The sequence below is a fragment of the Myotis yumanensis genome, unplaced genomic scaffold (assembly GCF_028538775.1).
Source record: "Myotis yumanensis isolate MYYU_CA2020_CCGP unplaced genomic scaffold, mMyoYum1.0.hap1 SCAF_10, whole genome shotgun sequence".
Classification (NCBI taxonomy): domain Eukaryota; kingdom Metazoa; phylum Chordata; class Mammalia; order Chiroptera; family Vespertilionidae; genus Myotis; species Myotis yumanensis.
The window spans coordinates 55,902,474-55,927,797 of record NW_027223761.1 but is presented as its reverse complement, the minus strand read 5'-3'; the positions used below and the strand labels follow the sequence as shown (position 1 = coordinate 55,927,797).

At 44.2% G+C, this 25,324-nt stretch overlaps 1 protein-coding gene across 2 annotated transcripts in view; it reads left to right on the top strand.

The window, feature by feature from the left end:
• Window positions 1-17,481: 17,481 nt before the first annotated feature.
• RAB38 (RAB38, member RAS oncogene family) overlaps window positions 17,482-25,324 on the top strand; it is a 53,732-nt gene continuing 45,889 nt past the window's right edge. Inside the window, exons 1-2 of one of the 2 annotated variants that reach the window (XM_070425825.1) lie at window positions 17,482-17,658; window positions 20,774-21,035. In XM_070425825.1, coding sequence (XP_070281926.1) covers window positions 17,656-17,658; window positions 20,774-21,035 — 265 coding nt within the window. In that variant the 5' untranslated portion in view covers window positions 17,482-17,655. Of the gene's footprint in view, window positions 17,659-19,256; window positions 21,036-25,324 lie in introns of those variants that run through there. The other variant, XM_070425826.1, reaches the window with a different exon arrangement.

Here is a 25,324-nt window from a genome sequence, read left to right as displayed (position 1 = left end):
GAATGCATTTGAGTTCCTGAGGGCATAGTGGAAGGATTTCATAAGTGTGGTCACATTAGGGGTCATAAGGTGAGCGTTTCAGAGATTGATCTGGGAGTTCTGAGCCTAGGGAAATGACAGATAAGAACAGGAATAAAGGCACCATGGAATTAGTTCTGAAGGGCTTCAGGGCAGGTGGTGCAGGTGGAGCTGTGAAAGTTGGTAGAGGGAGGAGTGGGTAGTAGGTGAGAACAGGAACTAAGAAAAAGAGTTTGTGTTTGGTGGTACACAGACCACGGAATGCTGGGAAGACAGCACCAGTGAGAGGGCAAGGAACCCATGTTCACTTATCAAAGAAGCTGGATGAGCAATGCCTACTTTGTCAGCCAAGATCCCTTTTGATTATCACTCAAAAGTCCTTACATTTGGCAAAATGTTGCAAGGTTTCAGTTTCATAGTTCCTGTTATTGGAGCTAAAGGACCGTCACATGATTTGTACTTTCCGGTTATTACTTTCTATTAAGGCCATATTTTTATTTAGCAGATGTCTACTAAACTGCATTCATCTCAGTTTCAATCCAGTCACTAAAGCTTTGCTGAGTAATTTCATGAGCTCAAAGCCAAGGAATCAATTATTGGGACATTAGTTTAACTGTATTCACTAATAGTATGTTTTAAGATCCATATCTTTGTATTATTTGTGGTGAGCCTATTTTATTACACTAACTTTTCTGGTAACAGAAAAGTACAGTTCAAACACCCTTTTCTTAACAAAGATATAAAAATAAATATGGCCTTAGCCAGTTTGGCTCAGTGTATAGAGCATTGGCCTGCAGACTGAAGGGTCCTGAGTTCGATTCTGGTCAAGGGAGCATACCTAGGTTGCAGGCTTGATCCCTGGTCTGGTTGGAGCTCCTGTGGGAGGCAACCAATCAATGTGTATCTCTCACATAGATGTTTCTCTCTCTGTATCTCTCCCCCTCCCTTCCACTTTCTCTAAAAATCAATGGAAAAATTTCCTTGGGTGAGGATTAACAACAACAAAAAGAATAAAAATGATCAAAGTACCCATCACAGAGGTAACCAGATGTGGTACATGTACCACAGAGTGCCCAGATTATACATGATTCCTGGGTGTCGCTGTGAGGATGTTTTCATGTGAGATGAGATTTGAATCAGTAGACTTAGCAAAGAAGATTGACTTTCCCAATGTGGGTGGCTATCACCCAATACATTGAGGGACTGAGTAGAACAAAAGGCAAAGGGAGGAGGAATTTGCCCCCCCCCCCCCCCCCCCCCCCCTCTAATTGTTTGAGCTTACACATCTCTCAATCTTCTCTAGTCCTTGGACTGGGATTTGCACCATCAGCTCCCCTAGTTCTCAAGCCTTCAGCCTTAGACTGAATCACTGGTTTCCTGGGTCTCCAGCTTGCAGTAGTAGATTGTGAGACTTCTCAGTCTCCATAATCGCATGAGCCAATTCCTGCAATCTCAATCTCTCTCTTTCTATATCTATATCTATATCTATATCTATATCTATATCTATATCTATCCCTACTAATTCTGCTCTGGTTCTCTGACTTGTACACCAGATGAAGTGTAAAATCTTTTTTTCAAAATATATTTTATTGATTTTTTTACATAGAGGAAGGGAGAGGGATAGAGAGTTAGAAACATCGGAATTTGTTAAGTGCTGAGAACAATTAAGAGGCTGACTCTTGGACAAAGACTATTTAAAACATTGGCTCATGTGTTCAATGGTTAGAATGGCAGCCCATGCATGGAAGGGTCACAGATTCCATTCCTGGTCAAGGGCATGCATGTATCATCCCCACCAAGGTCAGGTGAGTGTGGGAGACAACCAATCGATGTGTCTCTCTCACATTGATGTCTCTCTCTCTCTCTCTCTCTCTTTCTCTTTCCCTCTCTCTTCCTCCCCTCAACTCTCTCTAAAAATATCGGGTGAGGATTAACAACAACAAAAAAATGTTGTCCATTTTATTGGTTGTTTCAAGAAGGAGGATAATTCTAGTTCCTTTACTCCACCCCCTTTAGAAACAGAAGCGTCCAAACTCTACATCTTGCAGCTACTCCGTTCTCAGCACACAGCTTGCAAGATCTCTTTTCCATCAGGCCACGGAAAGAGAAAAAGCATGAAGGATCACATGTAGGTAATTTTTATGAGTCAAGTCTGAAAGTGGTTGCTCACGTCTGTGACATTGACCTCACTAGACATTGGTCACATGGCCATATCTGACCAAAAGGCCAGTGGGAAATAAGAGTCAAACTATAATCCCAGGAAAAAATTGGAAGTAGTTTTTGGAGAATGGTTGGCAAGTTTCTGTGATATGGTACCTTTATGGGCACCAAATACCACTTTTACTCTTCTAGACATAATAGAAGACACTTACTCCATGACAAAGGAGAGAAAATTATTTGCTCTCCCCTGCCCACCAATGAAAAGTATTGGGACAAGAATGAGATCACTGTAATTAAGACTTCCATTTAAACAAAGAAAAGAGTGGGATTCTGCCTTGACTGGTGTGGCTTAGTTGGTTGGGTGTCCTCCCGTGCAATGAACGTTTTGGGTTTGATTCCCAGTCAGGGCATATGCCTGGGTTGTGGGCTCAATCCCCGGTAGGGGGCATGGAGGAAACACATCAATGTTGCTCTTTCTCCCTCTCCTTTCCTCTCTCTCTAAAAAATTGTTTTTAAAAAACAACAACAAGAAGAAGAGTGGGATTCTACTACAGTCTGTGGTCCATAACAATGATGACCATGTTGTCAGGCAGGCATTGTGAGGTCCCTTGCCCCTGACAAATGCAGGAGATTCCTTGATTAGATTTTATTCTACTTTCTGTAAAAAACTTTTTCATCTTTTTTTTTTTTTTCCTGCAGGTCCTAACTCCTCTCCCAGGAGGTACTTCCTATTAATTACCCTCCATTACCTTTCATGGCTATAGCTGAAATTAGTCTGGGGAGCAGTCCTTTCTCAAGGGTCACTGAAATGTCATACTTCTTTCCTATTCATGAAATTTTGGGACTCACATGTGTTTGAGGCGTGAATGGTCAAGGCATTTTTAGTATTGGTTCAGGCTTTGTTAGCAATTCATTTTCCTCAAAAATTAGTAGAACTATTTGCTTCCAGGCAATTTCACCTGACGGTTAATACACCAACATTGTTTTCTGGGCATCAGTCTGAAATCTGGTTCATTTTATGTTTGTTTTCTCATAACCTGAACTTATGAGAAGGCATCTGTGGGAATGCCACACGTTATTAGGTTGCTGTGGTCTAAAGCTTTTTTTCACTCTTACCTTTTACTGTTTGAGGTCCAGAATAAGTCAACTTTTTCAATGCTTTGAGGCCCTGAACCCTGGAATCTATATGTTACTTTTATTTCTGATTGGAAATGATTACCTGAGCTGATCTCTTTCTTGCAGTAAGTTGTTAGTATAGTTGCAATATATAGCTAAGATTCTGAATCTTTTCAACCACTTCCCCTGTGCTCTAGCCTCATAATTACCTTTCAAATTACGGAAGCATTTGTTTTATCAAATATTTTTCTATTATACAATATGGATCACCAGCTTTTCAGTGTGTTTTATCTATAACTGAATAACTAAACCATCTTTATAAAGTTTAGATAGATCTTGGGGCATCATTCTGCTTCTGGTATCTGTTTTTTAAAATAAGTCAATAAAGTAATGCAATAGCTCAAATACTATAACTTCTTTTCCTGGGTGCTCTTCATGGGCAGGTGGCTCTCTTTCCACTGATGCCAACCCAGGCTTTCCATCTTGTACACATGGCTCCTAAGACTGATGTTTTTCTCTATTTGCAAGTGGAAGGAGAAAGCATGGGAATCTTGCTTGGGCTACACATGGAAGTAGACACATCAGTTTTGCCATCTTCTTGGCTAGAAGCTGGTCATATGGCCACCTGACTAAGGAACGCTAGCGAATGCATATAGACCAGTCGTGTCAACAGAATGAGCTAAAGACTTAGGTGTATAGCTAATGAGTTTCATCACAGGGGCCAATACTGTGGAAGGTGGAGTAGAAAGACTGACGAAGTTGAATCCTTCTAGGTACCCTTGAGCTACTCAGTCAAGTTTCACCATGTAACTAGGCTTTTCAACCCTGTGAGCTAACTTTCCTTTTATTGTTGAGAGCTATTTTAGTTGGATTCTCTGCTACTTGCTATGCCCATCTTGCTATTGTAATTAGTATAGTTGCCCAGTGAATTGTCCATTAACAGCAACAAACCAAACACCCGCTGCTGCCGTCCTGTTATCCCAGTTGTGTAAAGCACAGTCTGAGTGTTTAATGCTTGAGTTCCCCATAAAGCATCTCAGGTATCAGGCTTGCATCTTGGGAGATTCAGCTCAGCCCAGGTGATGAGGCTTCAAAATACATGAGATGGAGTTTGGGGGCAGGTTAATTCCAGGTCTGAAGGAGCCTTTGGAAGGCATGCTTATTTGGGATTTAATCTTGTAGTAGGAATATGGTCTGTGAGGATCCACCAAGTCCTCAGAATCTATTACCACACCTTTGAGCTTCTCTAGAGCAGAAGAAAATACACAGTTAAGTCACTGGTTTAAACCAACTTCTGTTGTTTGTGTGTGTGTGTATGTGTGTGTGTGTGTGTGTGTTCCCAGCTTAGAGATCATCTGAGTCCAAATCACACTTTTCGGTGATAGCTAATCTGAATTTACATTTTAAACTCAATTCAAGCAAATTTACTTTCTAAGCAAAATAGAGCTGAGTGTCATTCTCATCTTTTGATGTCTCCCTCCCTTTGTGTCCTCTATAAGAACAAAAACTCATTTTCCCATTTCTTCTGCTTTTGGGAATCATTCATTGAATGTCTATTGGGTATCAAGCATGCTGCAGTGTGCTAGAAAATAGCCAGATTGAGCAGTTTCCATAAATCAGGCAGGAGAAAAGCCCATAGAACATTCAGGCAACTTCTAGAATATTAGTGTGATATGTGAAAAAAAAATATAGGCTTTGAAGTTAGATGCTGCAGGCATACCTCAGTTTATTCCGCTTCACAAATGTTACATATTTTACAAATTGAAGGCAAGACCCTCCACCAGCAAAAAGATCTGTATTCTTACAGGTTGTTTTAATTGTGAAATTAAGCTGTTCTTCTCTGAGCTTCAATTACTTCATTGTAAAAATATAGATAATACCATTATTTCAAGGTTAGACTGATAGCTAAATGATACAATACCAGTGAAAATTCTTGACCCAGAGTAGGAATACAAGTACTCCCTCTTTTCCTATTTCTTTCTCATCTTCTCTTTATGTATTTTGCCTTCCCTTCTTCCCTCTCTTATTTCTGTTTTCCTTCCTTCTTTCCCAAATTTCTAATCTCCTAATTTCATTTTTTTAGGTAAACATGGTAATGGTTAAATTTCCATCCAAGATTCCAAGATTACATTGAAATGTCATCCTTACACAAACACTCTAGATTATATGCCCTTTGAGTAATCTAATGAATATGAATAAAAATATTCTTTATGAGATCTGTACTTTTTTTCTACCTAGACTGAAATGGATAGTTTCTTTTTCTGACTCTAAAAGTAACACATCCCTGTGCAATTGAGATGATGTCCATTGCCACTTCTTAGACATATTTTACAGGTGTTACTGATAAAGAGCAATTAGACATCCAAAATAATAATTGCAGAGGACCCAAAACTAAAATAATGGCAGGGGAAGATATTTTAAATGAAAGACAGAAAGACATAATAAAGTTTTTAAAGCTATTTATTTAGCTGACCATACTTGTTAAAAATTGCTATTTGTATTCATTTCAACAAATAATTATCAAAGGTAAAAATGAAAATAATGTGTTTGTTTGATTCCATTTGCTGTGTATTTATCTTGAAACAGAGCACTCATTGTAGTGCTCTAGAAATTGAGTTTGTGGCCATATGCTAGAGGCCAGGTGCATGAGATTTGTGCATTGGGGGTGGGGGAGTTGCTCAGCCCAGCCTGCGCCCTCTCATAGTCTGGAACCCCTTGGGGGCTGTCCACCTGCTGGCTTAGGCCAGATCACCCCCCCGCCCCCCAGGATCAGGCCTAAGCCAGCAGTCAGACATCCCTCTCGTAGTCTGGGACCCCTTGCTCCTTACCATCTGCCTGTAGCAGAGGCGGGAAAGGCTCCTGCCACTGCTGCTGCACTAGTAAGCCGTGAGCCTGGCTTCTGGCTGAGCAGCACTCCCCCTATGGGAGCGTACTGACCATCAGGCGGCAGCTCCTGCGTTGAGCATCTGCCCCTGGTGGTCAGTGCGCGTCATAGCTACCAGTCATTCTGCCATTTGGTCGATTTGCATATTAAGCTTTTATTATATAGGATAGGATTTTATGAAGATTATTTTTGCAGAATTTCTTTGTTGAATATCACCCCAAATTAAATCTTTAATTAAAAAACTTTATTATAATGTGTGAAATGCTTTGATGTACTCAAGATAAGAAGTGCTAGTGGTAAGTATAATTAGATGTAGAAAATTCACATGTGCTAAAAGTTATGTTCAAATACCACATTGATATTTTATGATATTTGTATTTTGGATGATCTCCCAAAATATATGAAAGATAATCTATATAACTCCAGAAAAATATTTTTATTACTTTCTATTTCATTTTGGGGAAAAAGACATATGTTTTATTCTTTTGAAAAAGGAAATGATATTTTCTTAACATGGCATTCCCAATGATCTATCACTTCATAATGTGTTATAAATAAGGAAAAATGACTCATAAGACTCTAGCAATATTATACATAAAAATCACTATCTGGTTTCAAAGCTGATAATTTGCTGAGCTTTATCTTAAATATACATTTAAGGGATAATGGACTATGACTGGAAAAATATATTTTATCATATTTGAAACAAAGGAAATCCTCACTGGGGAAACAACCAGAATTAAGAAACCAAGGCACATATTATATAGTATTGTTATAATTATACATATCTACTTATACACATTCCAAAGAAATAAACATAGAAATAAATAGCAGAAAAAGATGCAATAAAATGTTTGTAGTGAAAGACTTTCTAGGGAGCTAGGACTCCATTTCTACTTGGCAATGTTCAGTGGTGCTTTCTTAGAGACGGTTGAATTCTTTTAATCTTAGATTTATAGTATGGACAATGGAATACTTTTAGCCCTACAGTGTAAGTCTTACATTTAGTCTGGTAGTCATATATTAGTTTTACATCTTACAACAGAGTTCTTTTAGTATTACAATGGAGACAATAGGAGTAGTGAGAAATTATAATTTACTTTTATATAGTGATTGCTTCTGTTGCAAGAAACAATTGCCCAGTCATTTATCTGATTTGATTTTTGTGAGTAGAGAGGGTGGAAACTATTTATTACATTTTACTGATAAAGAGTCTGAGGCTAAGAGAGATCCAATGACTTCGTAAGTCTCACTGCAATTAAGTTTTAGAGCTGAGACTAAACCCAGTAATTTGGCTTTTAAAATTTGTTTCTTTTTATCGTGACAAAATACACATAAAGTTTGCTTTCTTAACCATTTTAAGTGTACAGTTATGTGTTATTAAATATACTCACCATGTACCACCATCACTACTACCTGTGCCTAAAATTCTTTTATCTTATAAAATTAAAACTCTATACTATTAAATAATAACTTTCCATTATTCCCTCCACCCAGGCTCTGACAACCATCATTATTCTGTCTTTATGATTTTGACTACTGTAAGTACCTCATATAAGTAGAATCATATAGTATTTCTTTTTGTGATTGGCTCATTTCACTCAGCATAATGTCCTCATGGTTCAACCATGTTGCATATTGCAGAATTTCCTTCACTTTTCAGGCTGAATAATATTCTGCTGTATATAGTATATACCACATTTTGTTTATCCATTCATCTGTCAATGGACACATGGGTGCTTCCATGTTTTAGTTATTGTGAACAATGCTGCTATGAACTTGGGTGTACAAATATTTCTTTGAAACCCAACTTTCAATTCTTTTGATCATATACCCAGAGGTGGAATTTCTGGATAATATATTAATTCTATTTTTAATTTTTTAATTGTTTTCCACTGTGGCTATACCATTTTACATTCCTACCAAAAGTGTACAATTTTTCCACATCTTTGCCAACAATTGTTTTATACTTTTTTAAAATAGTAGCCATCCTAATGGATGTGCGGTGCTATCTTATTATAGTTACAATTAGTGATGTTGAACATATTTCATGTGCTTATTGCCATTCAAATATATTCTTGGAAAAAATGTCTATCCAAGTCCTTTGTCCATTTTTAAAATATATTTTTAAAATTTTTAAATTACAGTTGACATATAATATTACATTAGTTTCAGGTATACAACCTCATGATTAGACAGTCATATAACTTATGAAATGATCACCTTGATAAACCTAGTACCCATCTGACACCATATTGTGGTTATTACAGTACTAGAGGCCCGGTGCACAAAAATTTGTGCACTCGGGGGGCGGGGGGAGGGGGGTCCCCCAGCCTGGCCTGTGCCCTCTCGCAGTCTGGGACCCCTCGGGAGATAACGACCTGCTGGCTTAGGCCTGCTCCCGGGTGGCAGAGGTCAGGCCCAATCCCTAGGTACAGCCCCTGGTCAGGCTCAGAGCAGGGCTGATTGGGGAGTTGGGGCGCCACCCCATCATGCACAGAGCAGGGCGGATCGGGAGGTTGCGATGCCACCCTCAGTCACGCTCAGGGTAGGGCCGATTGGGGGGTTGGGGCACTGCCCCCTGTCACACTCAAGGCAGGGTTGATGGGGAGGTTGCGGCGCCACCCCCTGTCACGCACAGAGCAGGGCCGATCAGGGGGTTGGGGTGCTGCCCCCTGTCACTCACAGAGCAGGGCCCATCAGGGGGGTTGGGGCTCCATACCCTGTCACACACAGAGCAGGGTCAATCAGGGGGTTGGGGAGCTCCCCCCTGTCACGCACAGAGCAGGGCCAATCAGGGGGTTGAGGAGCTCCCCCCTGTCACTCACAGAGTAGGGCTGATAGGGGAGTTGGGGCACCGCCCCCTGTCACACACAGAGCAGGGCGGATCAGAGGGTTGGGGCGCTGCACCCTGTCACACTCAGGGCAGGGCCAATGGAGAGGTTATGGCTCTACCCTGTCACACACAGAGCAAGGCTCGTGGAGGGGGGTTGGGGCTCCACCCTCTATCACCCACAGAGCAGGGCCGATCAGGGGTTTGGGGCGCCACCACTGTCACACTCGGGGCAGGGCCGATGGAGAGGTTATGGCTCTACCCTGTCACACACAGAGCAGGGCCCGTGCGGGGGGGGAGGGTAGTTGGGGCGCCGCACTCTGTCACACACAGAGAGGGCCAATCAGGGGGTTGGGGAGCTCCCCTCTGTCAAACACAGAGCCGCAGGGCAATCAGGAGATTGGGGAGCTCCCCCCTATCAGGCACAGAGCAGGGCTGATTAGGGGGTTGGGGTGCCTTTCCCTGTCACGAACAGAGTAGGGCGGATAGGGAGGTTGTGGCCCTGCCCCCTGTCACACACAGAGCCGCAGGGCGATCAGGGGGTTTGGGCGCTGCCCCCTGTCACGCTGATCCCGGTGCCGGGAACCTCGCTGCTCCGCTGATCCCAGTGCTGGGAGGCATATTACCCTTTTACTATATAAAATAGAGGCCTGGTGCATGGGTAGGGGCTGGCTGGTTTGCCCTGAAGGGTGTCCTGGATCGGGGGGGGGGGGGTCCCCACTGGGGTGCCTGGCCAGTCTGGGTGAGGGGCTGAGGGCTGTTTTCCGGGTGGCGAGTGACTAAAGCTTCCAACCGCTCCTTGTTTTCTTCTCTTTTTTATTTTTTATTCTGGGCCAGCTTTAGCTCTGAGGCCTCGCTGCTGAAAACATCGATACAATGTTGCATTCCGAGCCCGGCTGAATGGAAGCCGGTTTCTGGGGTTTTGTTTAGCTTCTTATTTGCAACATAGTACATAGTTGCTTAGAGTTGCAGCTGAGAGGCCTGCAAGTGAGGCGGGGAACGTTGGAGTCCGCATCAAGTAAGCCTCATGCTCGCTTCAGTGCCTGGCTGCCAGCCGCCATCTTGGCTGACAGTTAATTTGCATATACTCACTGATTAGCCAATGAAAAGGGTAGCGGTCGTACGCTAATTACCATGTTTCTCTTTTATTAGTGTAGATTATTGACTATATTCCCTATGCTGTACTTTATATCACCATGACTGTTCTGTAACTACCAATTTGTACTTCTAAATCACTTAACTTTTTCACCCATTCCCCCCAAACCTTCTCCCATCTGGCAACTGTCAAAATGTTCTCTGTGTCTATGAATCTATTTCTGTTCTGTTTATTTGTTTATTTTGATTTTTAGATTCCACATATAAGTGAAATCATCTGACATTTGTCTTTCTCTGTTTGCCTTATTTTATTTAGCATAATACTCTCTAGGTTCATCCACATTATTGTGGAAGGCAAGATTTCATTCTTCTTTATGGCTGAAACATATTCTATTGTATATATGCACAACTTCTTTATCCATTCATCTATCAACGGCACTTAGGTTGCTTCCATATCTTGCCTATTTAAGTAATAGTTCAATGAACATATGAATGGCTCTGTGCTTTCTGGGAGGTGCAGGCCCTGGTCAGCCATCACCTGTGCCCTGCCAGGGCTACCCAGCATGAGTTACAAAGTGATCTGCAGATGGCTGCTACTTGTGCTGTGCCTGGAGGTACGGAAGCGGCCAGCTGCCACTAGTGCCAGGCCTGAGGTCACTTAATAAGAGGTATGGGGTATGCAGAGGCCAAATGCTGCTTTTTGAAGAGAACTTAGGAAAGTCTAAACCATGAGCTAAGAGAAGCTGTTTGTATAGAAAAGCCACTGGAAACTGCTTGGGTGGGCTGGAAAGTTGGTTGGGGCAGAGTCTCAAGGAATCACCTGGGTGGGGTGAACAGTGTTACCCAGGTTGGTGGAGTTTCAGATATGGTGCCATCTGCAAGCTCTTTGGGGAAGGCTCAGCAAAGGAAAATTGATATCTGCCAGCACTTCTGTCTGGGAGAAAGCTGCTCCCCCAGCCCTCATTTTGAATCTAGACAATTCAGTTCCTCCTCATATGTCCGTGGTGCCTTTTGAGCTGCTGCCCCAGTGCTGGAACTCAAAGCAACTGAGTCTGAGTAATTCCTTGAGAACCCTTTAAAGGGAATGTGTGGGACTCCAGGAACCCTTGTCCTCACTCAGTCACAATCCCTGTTGATTTTCACAGCCAGAAGTTATGGGGGCCTCTTTTCCTGGCAGTGTTGCCTCAGACTGGGCATTCTGGTATGGGCCTAGGACCCCTTATTTATCAGGGAGGTCCTCCGCAGCTGAAATATCCCTCCTAAGTTTTAACCACCACACATGGGTGTGAGACCAGCCCATTCTGCGTTTCTGTCCCCTCTACTAGTCCCCATGTGGCTTCTGCTTTATATTCGTAGTTATAGGCCTTATGTTCAGCTAGACTTCGGGCAGTTCTGACTGGTGGTTTTTCTGTAGTTTAGTGATAATTTTGATGTGGCTGTGAGAGGTTCTGAGTACCACATTTACCTACACCACCATCTTGACTAGAAGTTAATTTGGCTTTTTACGTGGAATTTGAAGAGCCATGAATGCCAAGTTCAGAGTTATCATCGGATTCCCAGCTTAGTGAATCCCAGAAATCTGATGCATATGTTTCCTTCTCTCAGCAGGACAGCCATGGCTTCCCTTTTCGCTGGGACCCATAGTTACAGCCTTTTCAGGAATGCTTGTCAGCCCAGTGTTCCCAATCTTGGTTTTCCTAGTTTTGCTCACTTCTTTGTACAATAAATGGCAGGTAGCACTAGCTAATTAGCAAACAGCAGACAATGCATGTTGGTACACAATCCTTACTCCTCCAAGGCCTCTATTACTGCCATTGACTTGTGGCCTCACTGTGAACCCGGGTGGCAGTAAAGCTACCACTGTGATTAGGGTTAGAATACAGTAATCTTCTTAGCCTTAGTTGAAACCGTGAAAATCCGTTTCATCTTCAATTATTATTTATTTGGCCCATTTCTCTGGAGGGCAAGGGGCTGTCTAATCCCCCAGGCTGAGCCTCAGCAGTCTGTACCAGCAGGAAAGAATGCCAGCCTCACATACCAGGAGCTGGGAGACTGGGCCATGGATTTGAGAGGCCCCAACCCCAAAGGGGTTGGAGATGAGGAAGCTTCAGGAACTTGCTTGTCTGATGGTTACTCTCCGAGAGAGCTGCTTTAAAAATGGTTCAAGAAAAGCTCCTAGACATGTAAGGTTTTCCTAAGTGGAGAAGAATCAACAAACTGTAAAACCTTGTATTACAAAAAATACATAACATAAAGTAAACTAAGATACCACGGATGACTCAGGAGTGATTCAGCTGATTCACCTCTTTCACTCTCAAAGGAGCTCATGTCCGCAAAGCCAAGTGTGCTCATTGGAGATGACTTTATCCCAGAACAGCTTTATCCCAGAACAGCTGAGAGAAGCGTGCATCCACACCACAGGCCCAGATTGGATTACCGGAGGACCTCATCTTGGATGAGTCAATAGAAAAGGTCTGGTTGAAGAATTGTTTCATCAAATGGAGGAAGCATCTGCAAAAACTCAGCAATGGTTGTCACTAGGAGCATTAAGGGGAGGAATGAATGAGCAAATTGGTGTCAGAGAGGAAAAGTAGGGCAGGAAGGAGACAAAGATGGTATCACAGTTTGGGAACACCACGTCTTTGAAGGAAAGAGTAAGTGTCCTTTCAGGCACACGGCACTGGGGGGAAGGTTCCTGCCAGCACCTTGTGACCTAGGCCTGGGCTGCCGTGACAGCTGCTCTGGGACAGTGTGGGGACCTGTATGGTGTTCTGAAGCGTCAGCCTGACTCTGCCACCAATGAGATGGTGTTGGTTCCCTTGGGAGGACAAACATCCCAGCACTGATAAGATCAGTGGAATCAGGACCTGAAAGTTTGGGTGAAAAATACTGAAAGCTGAAACCGTGATATTGCGTATGTGGTGGAGAGGCCTAGAAAAGCCACGTCGGTGCTGATCCCTGAAACCTGGAGCCCAAACTGCTGGGAATCCTCGTCCAAGACCCACTAGGTGCCAATCCATTTTTTAAAAGGAAATTGTTTTATTCTGTTTAAATCAATAACATTCCCTGTAAAAATAAGAGGGAAAAAATATAAAAGTAGAAAGAAATGTAATACAGTAAAGCAGTAACCTCACCATAGAGAGTCTCTGATAACATATCCTATATGCAAATTGGCCGAATGGCAGACCAACTAGTCGCTATGATGTGCACTGACCCCCAGGTGACAGACGCTCAATGCAGGAGCCTGGTGGTCAGTGTGCTCCCACAGGGGGAGCACCACTCAGCCAGAAGCCAGGCTTATGGCTGGTGAGCACAGTGGCAGTGGTGGGAGCCTCTCCCACCTCCGTGGTAATCCGACACCCCCCGAGGGCTCCTGGACTGTGAGAGGGCACAGGCCTCTCATTGGTATATAATTTTCTATACATTTGTGTGAATATACATATCTATATACAAATAGTACATATACATATATAAAGTGAAAATTACATATAACATGATATGCATGCCAAACTGGGTGTTAGAATATTTTATAATTTTTTTTCGGTTTTTAAATATTGTAAAAAAGAATTTTGAACATCTTTTCAGGTCATTCAATATTCTTCTTTAACATTATTTATAAAGGTTGTATAATGTGCCATTACATATTTATAGCATTATTATATTTAACATATTTAAGAAGTTCCTCTTTTTTTACAATGATAAGCAACACTGTTATATATGTTCCTGAAGTTAAATGTGTACAAACCTCTCTCTCTAATAGTTTTATTATCATAAATTTCTACAAGTGGAATTGTTAGGTCAAAGGCACATGCATTTTTAAGAGTTTTCCATGCAGCCTTTCCCCTCCCACAGCTTTTTCTTAAATTATAGTCTCACCAGGGTCCTATGATCGTCTATTTCTTCGAATCTTTGTCAGTAGTGGGTATTTTTAGTATTAAAACAATTATCCTACTTCTATTACTAATGAAAATATTTTTTTCACATTATTATTAGCAATTTTATTTTTCTGTGTGGTCAGTTGTTTACTCATATCCCCGTGACTCTATCTATTTGGATGTTTTAAAATAATTTATAAAACCTTTTTATATGTAAGGTATATTTCCTTTATGCCTGTCTTGAATGTGGCAAATTTCCCCCCAGTTTACATTTACCATTTGTTTGGCTTCTGATGATTTATATACATACATTTAAAATGTTTTTCTTTTTATGATTTTTGCCTTTTTCATAATGCTTAAAAGTTCTTTGCCCGCAATACTATTGAGTAGATATTCACCTCTGTGGTCTAGTAGTACTTTCGTGGAGTAGAGGACACACGCTCAGGAATGTATCTGAGATGGGATCAGAGGACTCGGGCTGATGGGATGGGTGGGTGCTAAGAGGGAGGAGTCACGTGTGAGCTTGTTCTTAGGCCTGTAGACTCTGGTGAGGGTGCAACCACTGACTAAAACCAGGAGTACAGGAAAAGGAACAAGCCTGTTAGGGTAGATAATGAATTCGGTTTTGCACACTTTGCACTTGAAATGTCTGCCAGACATGCCCCAAAGGCGGTTGGAACAAGGGTATGGAGCTCAGGGGTAAGGTTGGGGTTTTAATGCAGATATAAACATATTCAGCAGACATTGGATAGCTTAACATTTTCTTTTCAGTGCACATCCTGGGCCCAACGCGATGCTAATAAGCACTTCACTGCATTACGTCATTTAGGCTTCCTGACAACTTTAAGAGGTAGAAATTATTATCCTCATTTTGCATGTGAGTAGACAGGCTTACAGAAGTTAAATTACTTTACTAAGGTCTTATCACAGGTTAGCGGTGAAACTCCAATGTGAAATCAAATAAGCCCCCGCCTGATTTCCAGAGTTTACTCTCTGGCCCGGTTTGCTCTGTTGCCACAGGAGTGGATGAGCTCATGCAGGGGACGCCAGAGTCCCCAGGATGGAGACTGGCACAGTTAGCAGTGGGCAGAGAAGGGAAGGGAGCAGTGAAGGGATCTCTTAGGAAGTAGAGGGGAAGGAGGAGGGAGAGTGGGAGGGCCATGTATGTACATGCTGACTGACTCCGCAACCAGAATGCAAACATTTTGATGGTAGGGGCTTATCTCTTACACATTCTTGTACATAAATCCGAGACCCCACTTCTGACCCTACTCCTGAAAAAAAAAATTCTGTCAGAGTGCTTTGCGTATAAATGTTTCTTGATTGATGCCCTAAATGGTCTGTCAGTAATTTTCTTAAGTTATCCTCTGAGCTAGACCAGTCCCTGTGTCCCCACCTGTCATGGACGAGGGGCTCATTCACAGGAGCACCTCAGTATTATTCAGCTATGGCCTTCTTGGAGAGCAGCAGAGGTGGACCCCTTGGCTTATGCTCTCTGCATATGTGGGCAAGGTCACTCCCATAGAAGAGGCATGTGCTGCGTTTGTTGCCTTTTGCTGAGTTGTTGAGTGAGTGTGGTATATAACCCTTTTACCTTTGAATCATAGATTTTTGGTTTCCTCTTTTAGTGGATGTTTCCCTACATACTTAGGACTTTGTAAAATAGAATCAGAATCAACCCTTTTTCTTTACAGCCTGAATATGTAGTAGTGTCACAGAAATAACACTGAACCTGGATTTTACATGCTAAAGGAGTGTGGTATAGGGGACAAAGCATGCAGTTAGGAATTAGAATTACAGTTTTTGTTCTGTCACTTCAGGCAAATTATTTAAATTCTTTGAGCCCCATTCTCCTCCTTATAAAAATAAGGGGTACCTACTAACAGGGTGGTTATGAGGGTTAAATAAATTAACCAAGATAAAGGGCGCGGCCCATTATAGGTACCCAATACAAGGAAGTTGAAACTCTGAGTTCATATAGAATCATTTTGCTTCAATGCTCTTCTCAAATGACAGTTTGGTAGCTCATTTGTACTCATCCCTGTGGTTGGGTTAGGAGGAAAATGAGTCCCAACTCAGCCATGTCGATTTAATGCAAGTCTAATGTGTGCAGCTATGGCACATAATTTTAATCGGTAATAAATCTGCCGAAAAAGGTTTAGGGCATAATCTAATTTTCTTGGTCCAGACTAACAGTGGGTTCAGAAACTCACCTGCATGATAATCAGTAAATAACCCATTATAGTTTCTTTTTCTGGGGGGGAAAAATCCAACGTCAAAATTTTTGTGGGCTGAAATGTGTTCATTTCAAGCACTTCCCATACGGAAGCTACCTTGGCCTCACTCGAAATAATCTAAAAAGTGTTGCCTACCTCCAGACGACTGCTGCAGCTCTGAATTAATACTGCATGTAACTCCCACTGCAAGTTAGCACAGGCTTCAGACAAGCCTGCTAGATAAAAGGGGAACTCTTTGAAGACGACAGAGAAGTGAGCCGCAGCCTGAGCTTGGCAGGCCTATTTATTAAAACGGTGATTTAGGAGATTTTTCAAATGCCACTCTTAGTTGTAGCTCTCATTGGAGAGGCCGGTCTGCTTCAGGAATACACATCCTGTGGAAGCTCTGGCTTGCTCCTGTGGTTTGGTGTAATTATTAATAGAGCCCCCTTTCACTCTCAAGAGTCCCTGTTTGTCTGATAAATGCTGTGGTCATTCCTTACAGGCCCTTTTCAGAGCAAAGCCCATCTCTTTGAAGATATAATCTTTGCCTTGATCTAAGAAAAATGACCTTCGTTTCCTACAACAGACTCTTTGGCGCCCTATCTTAGAGCCATTAAAGTACGTCTTCAGAGCAATAATTAAGAGCCACATAAGCTAATGACTTTCTCCCTATGGTGCTCTTATTGGTGAAAGCACGTGAGGTAAAGTCATAGGGACTCATCTAATACAGCAGCCCTGGGCAGGAAATGTGAGGGTTTCATGTTTATGTTTACAAAGCAATTCCCAATCATTTGTACGGGCAGGAATATGTACCCACATTGGACAGTGACTGTTCCTTCTGGAATGCCATTCCACGCTTGAAGTTTGAGCACTTTGTGGTCTTACACACCTTTTGCAGACTCGAGTCATCTGCATGCCTCTTCTTCAGGAGAGGGTGTGCTGTGGTGTATCCATTTGGGGGCAGAAAGATTGTCAAAACATCATCAGAGATGCTCTGAGGGTTACTGTTGTAACAGCAGTGTGGCTGCTGGGAGGAGGAGCCACATGGCAAAACCCCAGCCATTCACTAAGGAAGGAGGGAGGGCGGCTTGTCAGGGTAAAGCCAGGCATCCGCTTGAGGAGTCTGAAGCAGACGGTTTCACAGGATGGGACAGATGGCTTCTTGGGAAGCCTTGTCATGTGGGGGTAGAGGGAGCAAGGAGGAAAGATGATCTACCTGTTTGCTAATGTCCTTTCGTCTTGACAGCTCCGGCCTGAATCTAGTTTCTATTCTGTCTCCAGCTGCGCAGCTTCCTATCTTCAGCCCAATTCTGAGAAGGAAAAAAGGTCAAAGCAAGGCCAGGGAGCACAGAAAGGCTTGCCCTCTGGGTGAAGAATGTACTTGGAGAGCCCTTCTCCTGGGAAAAAGGTGCAACAGCTGAGGAGAGAACAGATCCATGGGACCAGAAGAGAACGATGGTACGATGCTTGCTTAAAATGGTCCTTTCACAGCCTTTCTCCCACATCTCCCAAAGGGGGGCAGGTGGAGCTCAGGACAGAAAGTTTCACCTCATGGGTAATGGTGCCATGGGGGGGGGGGAGGGGATTGATTAGAACGAGCGGGGTGTCCCTCCTTCCAGAGGGTGTCTAGAAGAGCCAAAATTCTGACATCCTAGTTGAAAATACTCCCCAGAGATCTTGTGACCCAGTTCCCTCATTTCACCTGAGGACTTTCAGGTTCAGAGATCTTGAGTGACCTTTACAAAGATTTCACTGAATGGCTACCCTGGGTGCTCACCAAGCCACGGAAGTCTAAAAGATTTTAAAAGTACAAACCGAGAGTAATTTCTTCCCACTGTGAAGAATTGTCATGAGACCTAAATGCATGACTCTGGAAACCAACTGCACAGACTTCCTGCTGGCCAGGGAGCTTGCTCACCGGGGTCACCCTTGCTGCCCCTGACCGGGATCTCCTGTCCCCAGGGAAGCAGTGAGCTGAAACTTCAGGAACCATTTCTTCATTTTTGTATTCTTTTAAAAAATTTATTGATTTGAGAGAGAGAGAGAGAGAGAGAGAGAGAGAGAGATTAGTTGTCCCACTTATTTATGCATTCATTGGCTGATTCTTGTATGTGCCCTGACTGGGGATCGAACCCACAATCTTGGCATATGGGAACAGTGCTCTGACTGAGCTACCTGTCCAGTGCAGTTTTGTATTCTTTTGCTTAAAGAGTCTCCTTCCCCCTAATTTTATAAACTTCAGGTCCCAGAAAACCTGAATCTTGGCCTGCCTGTCCCACGTAATAAATCTAAACATCTGATGCTCCAACATCCTCCTGATCAGAAGAGATCAGGTGAGCCTGAGGATGACTCAGCCGAAGCCACTGGGAAAACAGGCTGTGGCCTGTGAAAAAGTTGGGTCAGGCATAACATTTGAGGGCTGGCTCACGTTATGTCTCAAACTTTCACCCCCTCCTTGTTTCTATCACCATTCCCTCCTTGCCCAGACCAGGCTTGTCTTTCAGATCTACAGAACTTAGGATTTTGGATCGGGCAAGAGTCTTATTTTGTCGTCATCCCTGATTTTGTAGGCTCTGAGAATGGCTACAGCACCTCAGGTTTGTGAATTGCCCTCCCTGCCAAGCAAAGCTACCGTGTTGGCCAATATGTCAGCAGGTAGGAAGAATACTTGGCTCACTTGTTAGACAGAATCTGCCTGGTGTGTCCCTGTGTGGGTGGAAACCAAGGAGTAATAACTACCTATCTCAGTATCAATAAACACAAACCAGTGCAACTCTATACACCTTCACTGAGTGCCCATTATGAACGAAGCTTCTGAGTTACCCTCTGAGAAGACAGATGATACGATATAGTGCCTGTCCACAGTGCGTATGTCAGAGAACATGGTATAAAAAGCATGTCCCTCATTTGATAGGAATAGCTACCAATTATTGAGCACCTACTCTAGGCTCAATGCTGTATTATATTTTCTCTAGTCTTCTCAACAACTCGCTCAGGCAGATAGATATTAGCCTTGTTTTGTTGATATGGAAACTGAGGCTCAAAGAGCTGATGTGATTTGTGCAGGTCAGGCACCTAGGGCAGCCCTCAGCTTTTGTGGAGGGCTAAATGTCAGAGGAAGACAGAAGGCAAGGGCGTTGCAAACCTTCCATTCTTGGTTTCACACAGGCCTGGGTTGAAATCCCAGTTCTAGCACTTGTGGGGCCTTGGGAAAGCGGCTCCCTGTCTTGGCTTCTTCATCTATAGACTGAACAACATACTCCACTTCATAAGACAATTGGAAAGATGAAATGAGATAATGTGGGCATTGCTCATTTCCCCAGAAGGTTCAGGCACAAAGTGACTCATTTTGGTAGAGCATGCTCATCCCCTGGATCCCCGTGCCACTTCCTCACCAACTTCAGGTTTTTACTGAACCGCCACCTTCCCTGGCCCCCCTGTCTAAAAGGCCAACCCCACCCCAACTCTCCTGATCCCCTTCCCTACTTTATCACCAACTAATATATTAAAAATTGTACTTATTTATTTTTGTCTGTCTCCACCCACAGAAGGTGAAGTTTTTGAGACGTGGAATCTGTATCATCCCAAGCACAAACATAGATTGGTTAAAAGAATGAATGAAAACAAAACTAAACAAAAACCCCAAAACTTTTTGACACCAAAAGAATTTGGCTTTTTCCTCACTACCTCTTTTCCCGGGGAACATTACTTTAAAAGCCTTGGTTTCCTCCTTTGTAAAATAATGGTTTCTATTTTTAAGGCTGCTGGGGTGATTAAGTGACATATGTATAAAAACCGGCCCATAGCAAGTGCTGAATAAATGCTGCTATTATCACTCAAAATAATCTGACCAGTTGTTTAATGAAACTTCAGTGAAACAGTCTGTCAATGAAACTCAAAGCTGAAGTGTCCAGCCTCAATGTTTCAGCCCAATTGTGCTCCGGGTTGGACTATAAACAGTCGAATAGGTGTGAAACCGCTCTGTGTTCACAATCCAAGGCGGCTGTTAGGTTTGCTTCACCATTACCATCTCACCACAGAAGGAGGCTGGGGCAGCTCCAATGACTTGCCCAAGGTCACTGCCTCGAAAGCCAGGGCATGGAGGACCTGCACAAATCCTGCCTCTTGAAAGCATATAATACACAGTCTCTTCTTCCAGGTTCTCTCTACAATGTGGGAGGGTGGCACCCGTCTTCAGCCAGGCTTGTCACTGTCATCTCCTGCCATTCACATAACTGTTTTGACACTCAGTTTTCTGGCAGGCATACATGGGGAATAAAATCCGCCCCTCACAGCTTTATGGCCAGGATCACAGGCGCGAAAAACTCTTTGGAAACTGTGCAGCGCTGTATGCATTACCCCTGCAAGAGGCATTAACACGGAACCCCCAACTTTCCAGTCCTGAGCTCCTCCTGCATGCACTCCTAAGGCGGTGGCGAGTAGAAAGGAGGATTAACCCCTGCGCGGGTCTGGGCGTTTCTCCGGGAGGCGGGAGAGGAGTCCCGCCCCCGCCCCGCCCCGCCCCGCCCGCCGCCTGCCCTCCCTGCGCTCGGCTCCACGAGTCTCTCTCCAGCCTAGGCCCCGCTGCGCTCCCCGCCAGGCAGGCTCGGCACAGCACGGGCGGGCAGCCAGGATGCAGGCGGCGAACAAGGAGCACCTGTACAAGCTGCTGGTAATCGGCGACCTGGGCGTGGGCAAGACCAGCATCATTAAGCGCTACGTGCACCAGAACTTCTCCTCGCACTACCGGGCCACCATCGGCGTGGACTTCGCGCTCAAGGTGCTGCACTGGGACCCGGACACCGTGGTGCGCCTGCAGCTCTGGGACATCGCAGGTGAGAACCCGGGAAGGGGGTCCTGGGCGGGCGGGGGCGCCTCGCAGCCGGTTCCCAGCCCCCAGCAGCAGGGTGGCGGCCAAGGGGGAGAGCCAGGTCTCCGGGGGCGCTGCGCGGCCAAAAGAGACTCTTCCTGGTGGGTTGGAAAGTTGGTTTCAAAGAAAACAGAAAAGTTTCTCGCTGTCGCTGAAACTTGCAGCGCGTTCTCCGGCGCGTGGAGCCGTTGCTGTAACTCCCTCCCACACCCGCTCCCGGGAGCCTTCTGCCCTGCGCAGGCCTCTCCGGACGCAGAGGGGGACTATCTGGAGTTGCATTCGGTTCTTGGCCTCCAGCTCATTTTCCGGGCTTTGGGCTCCGGCAGTCCTGCTGGTGACGCGACCCTGAGTGCCATGCCCGCCTTCCTTGGCCAGCCCAGGGGAAGCCCCTAGCCTAGACCGGTTCACAGCGGGAACCCAGGGAATTCCCGGCTAGAGGAGCCGCTCACTTTATTCCAACTTTCTTCTCCTCTCTTCTCCCCTCAGTCAAGCGAGTGTGAGGTTGTCTGCTTTGAGTAAGCCACAGACTTACAGAGTTACAGTATTATTTCTCTCCCCTGCACCCACACGCCATCTCTATATCTGTCATCTCTCAAAAGGAGATTGTGTAGATATTTTAGGGGCACTTTGGTCCAAGGGTTTATGACATTCACCATACGATTTCTTGATTTGGTCCTAAAATTTTCATTGAGAAACCTGGGAAAATGAGAAGTTTCCTTATAGTGTTTGAAATCAGAATTTGATTCCAAGAGTTTGTACCAGGAGTTAGGCACAGTGGAGTGTGACGATGCAAAGTGTCTACTCCAAGAGTGAGTGCCTGGACTGAGGCTGTTTGCAACCTGGCCCTGGACAGCCCCTCATTACCGGTCCTGGCTGTGCCACTCAGTAACTTCAGACAAGTCCCTGCAGCTCAGTGCGTCCCTGCTCAGTGGAAAGGGGTTGGGCAATGACAGACAGCTCAGGAATCTTCCTACTCAGAAGTTTTTTTTTAAATTTAATTAATTAATTAATTTATTTATTTATTTATTAAATCATTCTTATTGTTGAAAGTATTACAGATGTCCCCCTTTCTCCTCCATTGACCTCCTCCAGCCCGCACCCCGCTCCAGGCCCTTACCACCCCATATATGCATGGCCTCATCTGTGTCCATGGGCCATGGGCCATCTGTGTCCATGGGCCATATGCATACAAGGTCCCTGGTTGATTACCTCCCACCCACCCACCCTCCCCCGGCTTCCCTCTGATATACCGCACTCTATTCTATGCTACCATGTCTCTGGATCCACTCGGTTCATCAGTTTATTTTGTTACTTAGATTCCACAAATGGTGCTCAGAAGGTTTTAAGGTCCTCTGGGATTCTGGGTGAATCTCTTCAATCCCACTTCATCTCTGACTGTTTTACTTCAAACAGTCCCACTTCACCTCTGACTGTTTTATGGTCTGTGGCACCAAGATCCTCTTGAGGTGCTGGACGGAACTAGCTGCTTCTCTTTCAGAAAATAGGTTCATTTTAGCTGGTGCATTCGACTGGAAACACTTTATCATGGCTTGAAGCAAGAACAAATGTGGAACCTTTTCGAAAGGGCATTTCTGATTCTTTGGGACTCCAGTGCCTCTTTAATCATCAGCTGCCAGGTCTTATGATAAATTCTTACGAAACACTGTTGGCATGGAGACAGATTCGTGCATTTAGAGTCATCTTCAGCAGCTTTCGCGGCACAGGGGTTATCAGAGACCGGAAGATGTCATCAGCCACTATCTGATTGGGCTTTTCATCCAGAAAATCCACTATGAGTCGAGCACTTTTGTTGTTGCATTTTTGTGTCTGAAAACTCTTTTGGATGAGCTGGAAGAGCCCGGGGTTCAGGTTTAGAATTAGCTTCCTGTTTGAAAGAAACTGTTGCCATAATTATTTAGTGTAAGTAAGGATGTGACCCCAGCATGTTATAGAATGCCCATGGGTCTCAGTGTCCTCCCCTGGCAGGGAAGAAAGAAAGAGCCTAAATTCCAGAGTCAAGCTGCCTCTGTCTGAATCCCTGTTTTATCCCATATGTTGTGGGTGATTTTAGGCGAGTTCTCTAACCTACTGGTCTGTTTCCTTATCTTAAATAGGCGAAATACTTTCTCCCAACCAATGAGAGGTGAGCAATTAATGAATGCTAGCTAAAGATGCTAGACCAGGGGTGGGCAAACTTTTTGACTCGAGGGCCACAATGGGTTCTTAAACTGGACCGGAGGGCCGGAACAAAAGCATGGATGGAGTGTTTGTGTGAACTAATATAAATTCAAAGTAAACATCATTACATAAAGGGGTACGGTCTTTTTTTTTTTAGTTTTATTCATTTCAAACGGGCCGCATCCGGCCCGCAGGCCATAGTTTGCCCACGGCTGTGCTAGACAGTACCTTCTATCTAGGGGAACTACAAGGATTATTGTTACAGTAGCTGCCTTTTTATTTTTATTGATTTCAAAGAGAAAGGGAGAGGGAGAGCTAGGAACATCAATGATAAGAATCATTGATCAGCTGCCACCTGCATGCCCGCTACTGGGGATCAAGTCCACAACCCTGGGCATGTGCCCTGACCAGGAATGGAACCATGACCTCCTGGTTCATAGGTCAATGCTCAACCACTGAGCCATACTGGCCAGGCATTTTATTTTTAAACATATATAAAAATGCTCGGCAAGAAACACGATGTAAATGTGCTGATTAAATTATGTTCCTGGATTATAGTCCATATAATCTGTTCCAAAACACCCAGCACCATGTTCACCTTTGTCCATATTACAACATAGTATCATGAGCAGTTCAACTCCCAAGCTTAGAAATGCCTCCCCAGCCTTGGTTCTGGACTAAGGGTGTGTAGAGACCACAGTCACAGGAGCTGAGGTAGGTAAGAAATCTGAGAAGCCTTGGAAAGTCACTTCTACAAAACAGTGGTGTGCGTGCAGCATCTCAGTAGGCAAGCTTCTTGTCCCAGAGCTGATGTTCTACAGTAACCTGTTCTTGGCAGCCTCCATCCTTAAAGCCCTGTAGGCTGAGTTAGAAGTTGGGCAACAGGCAAAGCTGGTTGGGGAAATTGGGCCATTGTGGGAAGGGATGTCTGGGGCATAGTACTAACATGTTTTAGGCCTCATAAGTAGCCCTGTGAGGGATGAATTCATGAAATCCAGCCTCAGCTGCCTACCCAGACTCCAGTTAGCTAAGTGTACTTTACTGGTACAGTACCTTCAAATCACAGCCTCACCCTTCAAACATAGCAATGCTTATATTTCTCCTTTGGCCTCAACTCTGGTGTGTACCTGGAAAGAACAGGTAGTGAAGGCTGGTGGGCCTTGCTTAGAGAGGGTTGGGGGTGTGGATGAGAGAGAGACCTGCCTTGTCCTAATGGGATGTCAGGTCAACTTGCTATCGAGGGAATCTTAGCTCAGTTACAGTCTTGATATTCATTTGGTTCAATGCCAAGTGGGGTCCTATTTGTCCAACATATTCCCGTAGTATCTCCCTTGTGGCCCCTTCGACTGGCCAGTCTGATCCCGAAAGACTCCAGGAAGTACCTTTCAGGGCGTGTGAACTTGGCCTTGAAACCAATGGGATAAATCCCACAAACCCCATAGGAGACTCCCAGGGATCCCACCCTAGAGGAGCAGCTGGGCCAGCTGTGGGTTCAGAAGCTCTTGCTAGAGAGAAAAATTGAGTCACTGTGCCCAAGGCTACACAGCAATCAGTGGCAGAGCTGGAGTTGACCCAGTTCTGTCTGTCTCGCAATCAACCATGCTGTTTACGGCCATAGGCCTGTGAGTGCCTGGTGTACAGGTGGGCCACGGGCGTTATGCCCTCTTCCCCTCTTAAGGACTTGCTTCTTCTGTAGATGGGTTAGCTTTCCTTTTGCCTCCCATTTCTAATGGGCTTCTGGATATTATTCAGTACCCCTGTGCAGACGGTGGCAGGAAATGGAATGAAAATGTGTTTATGAAGATTTGATTCTTAATTTTAGGTTTTATTCTTTTTAGAGATTTATCAGAAAAACAGTAAACAGAAAGTTCACACTTGAACTCTTTCTTTCCTTCTCCTCTCCAAATCTTAATGCTATTAGCACTTTCAAAGAGAACTGTGCAATTTTCTCTAGAGCTCTTGACGTGCTTTGGGGCCTAGCTGTAGGGATTGGGGCAGAGGGATAGCAGCTAGCATTTCTTAAGGACTTATTCTTATAGTTGTCCACACATGTTTAATTTTTAACTTCCCAGTAAA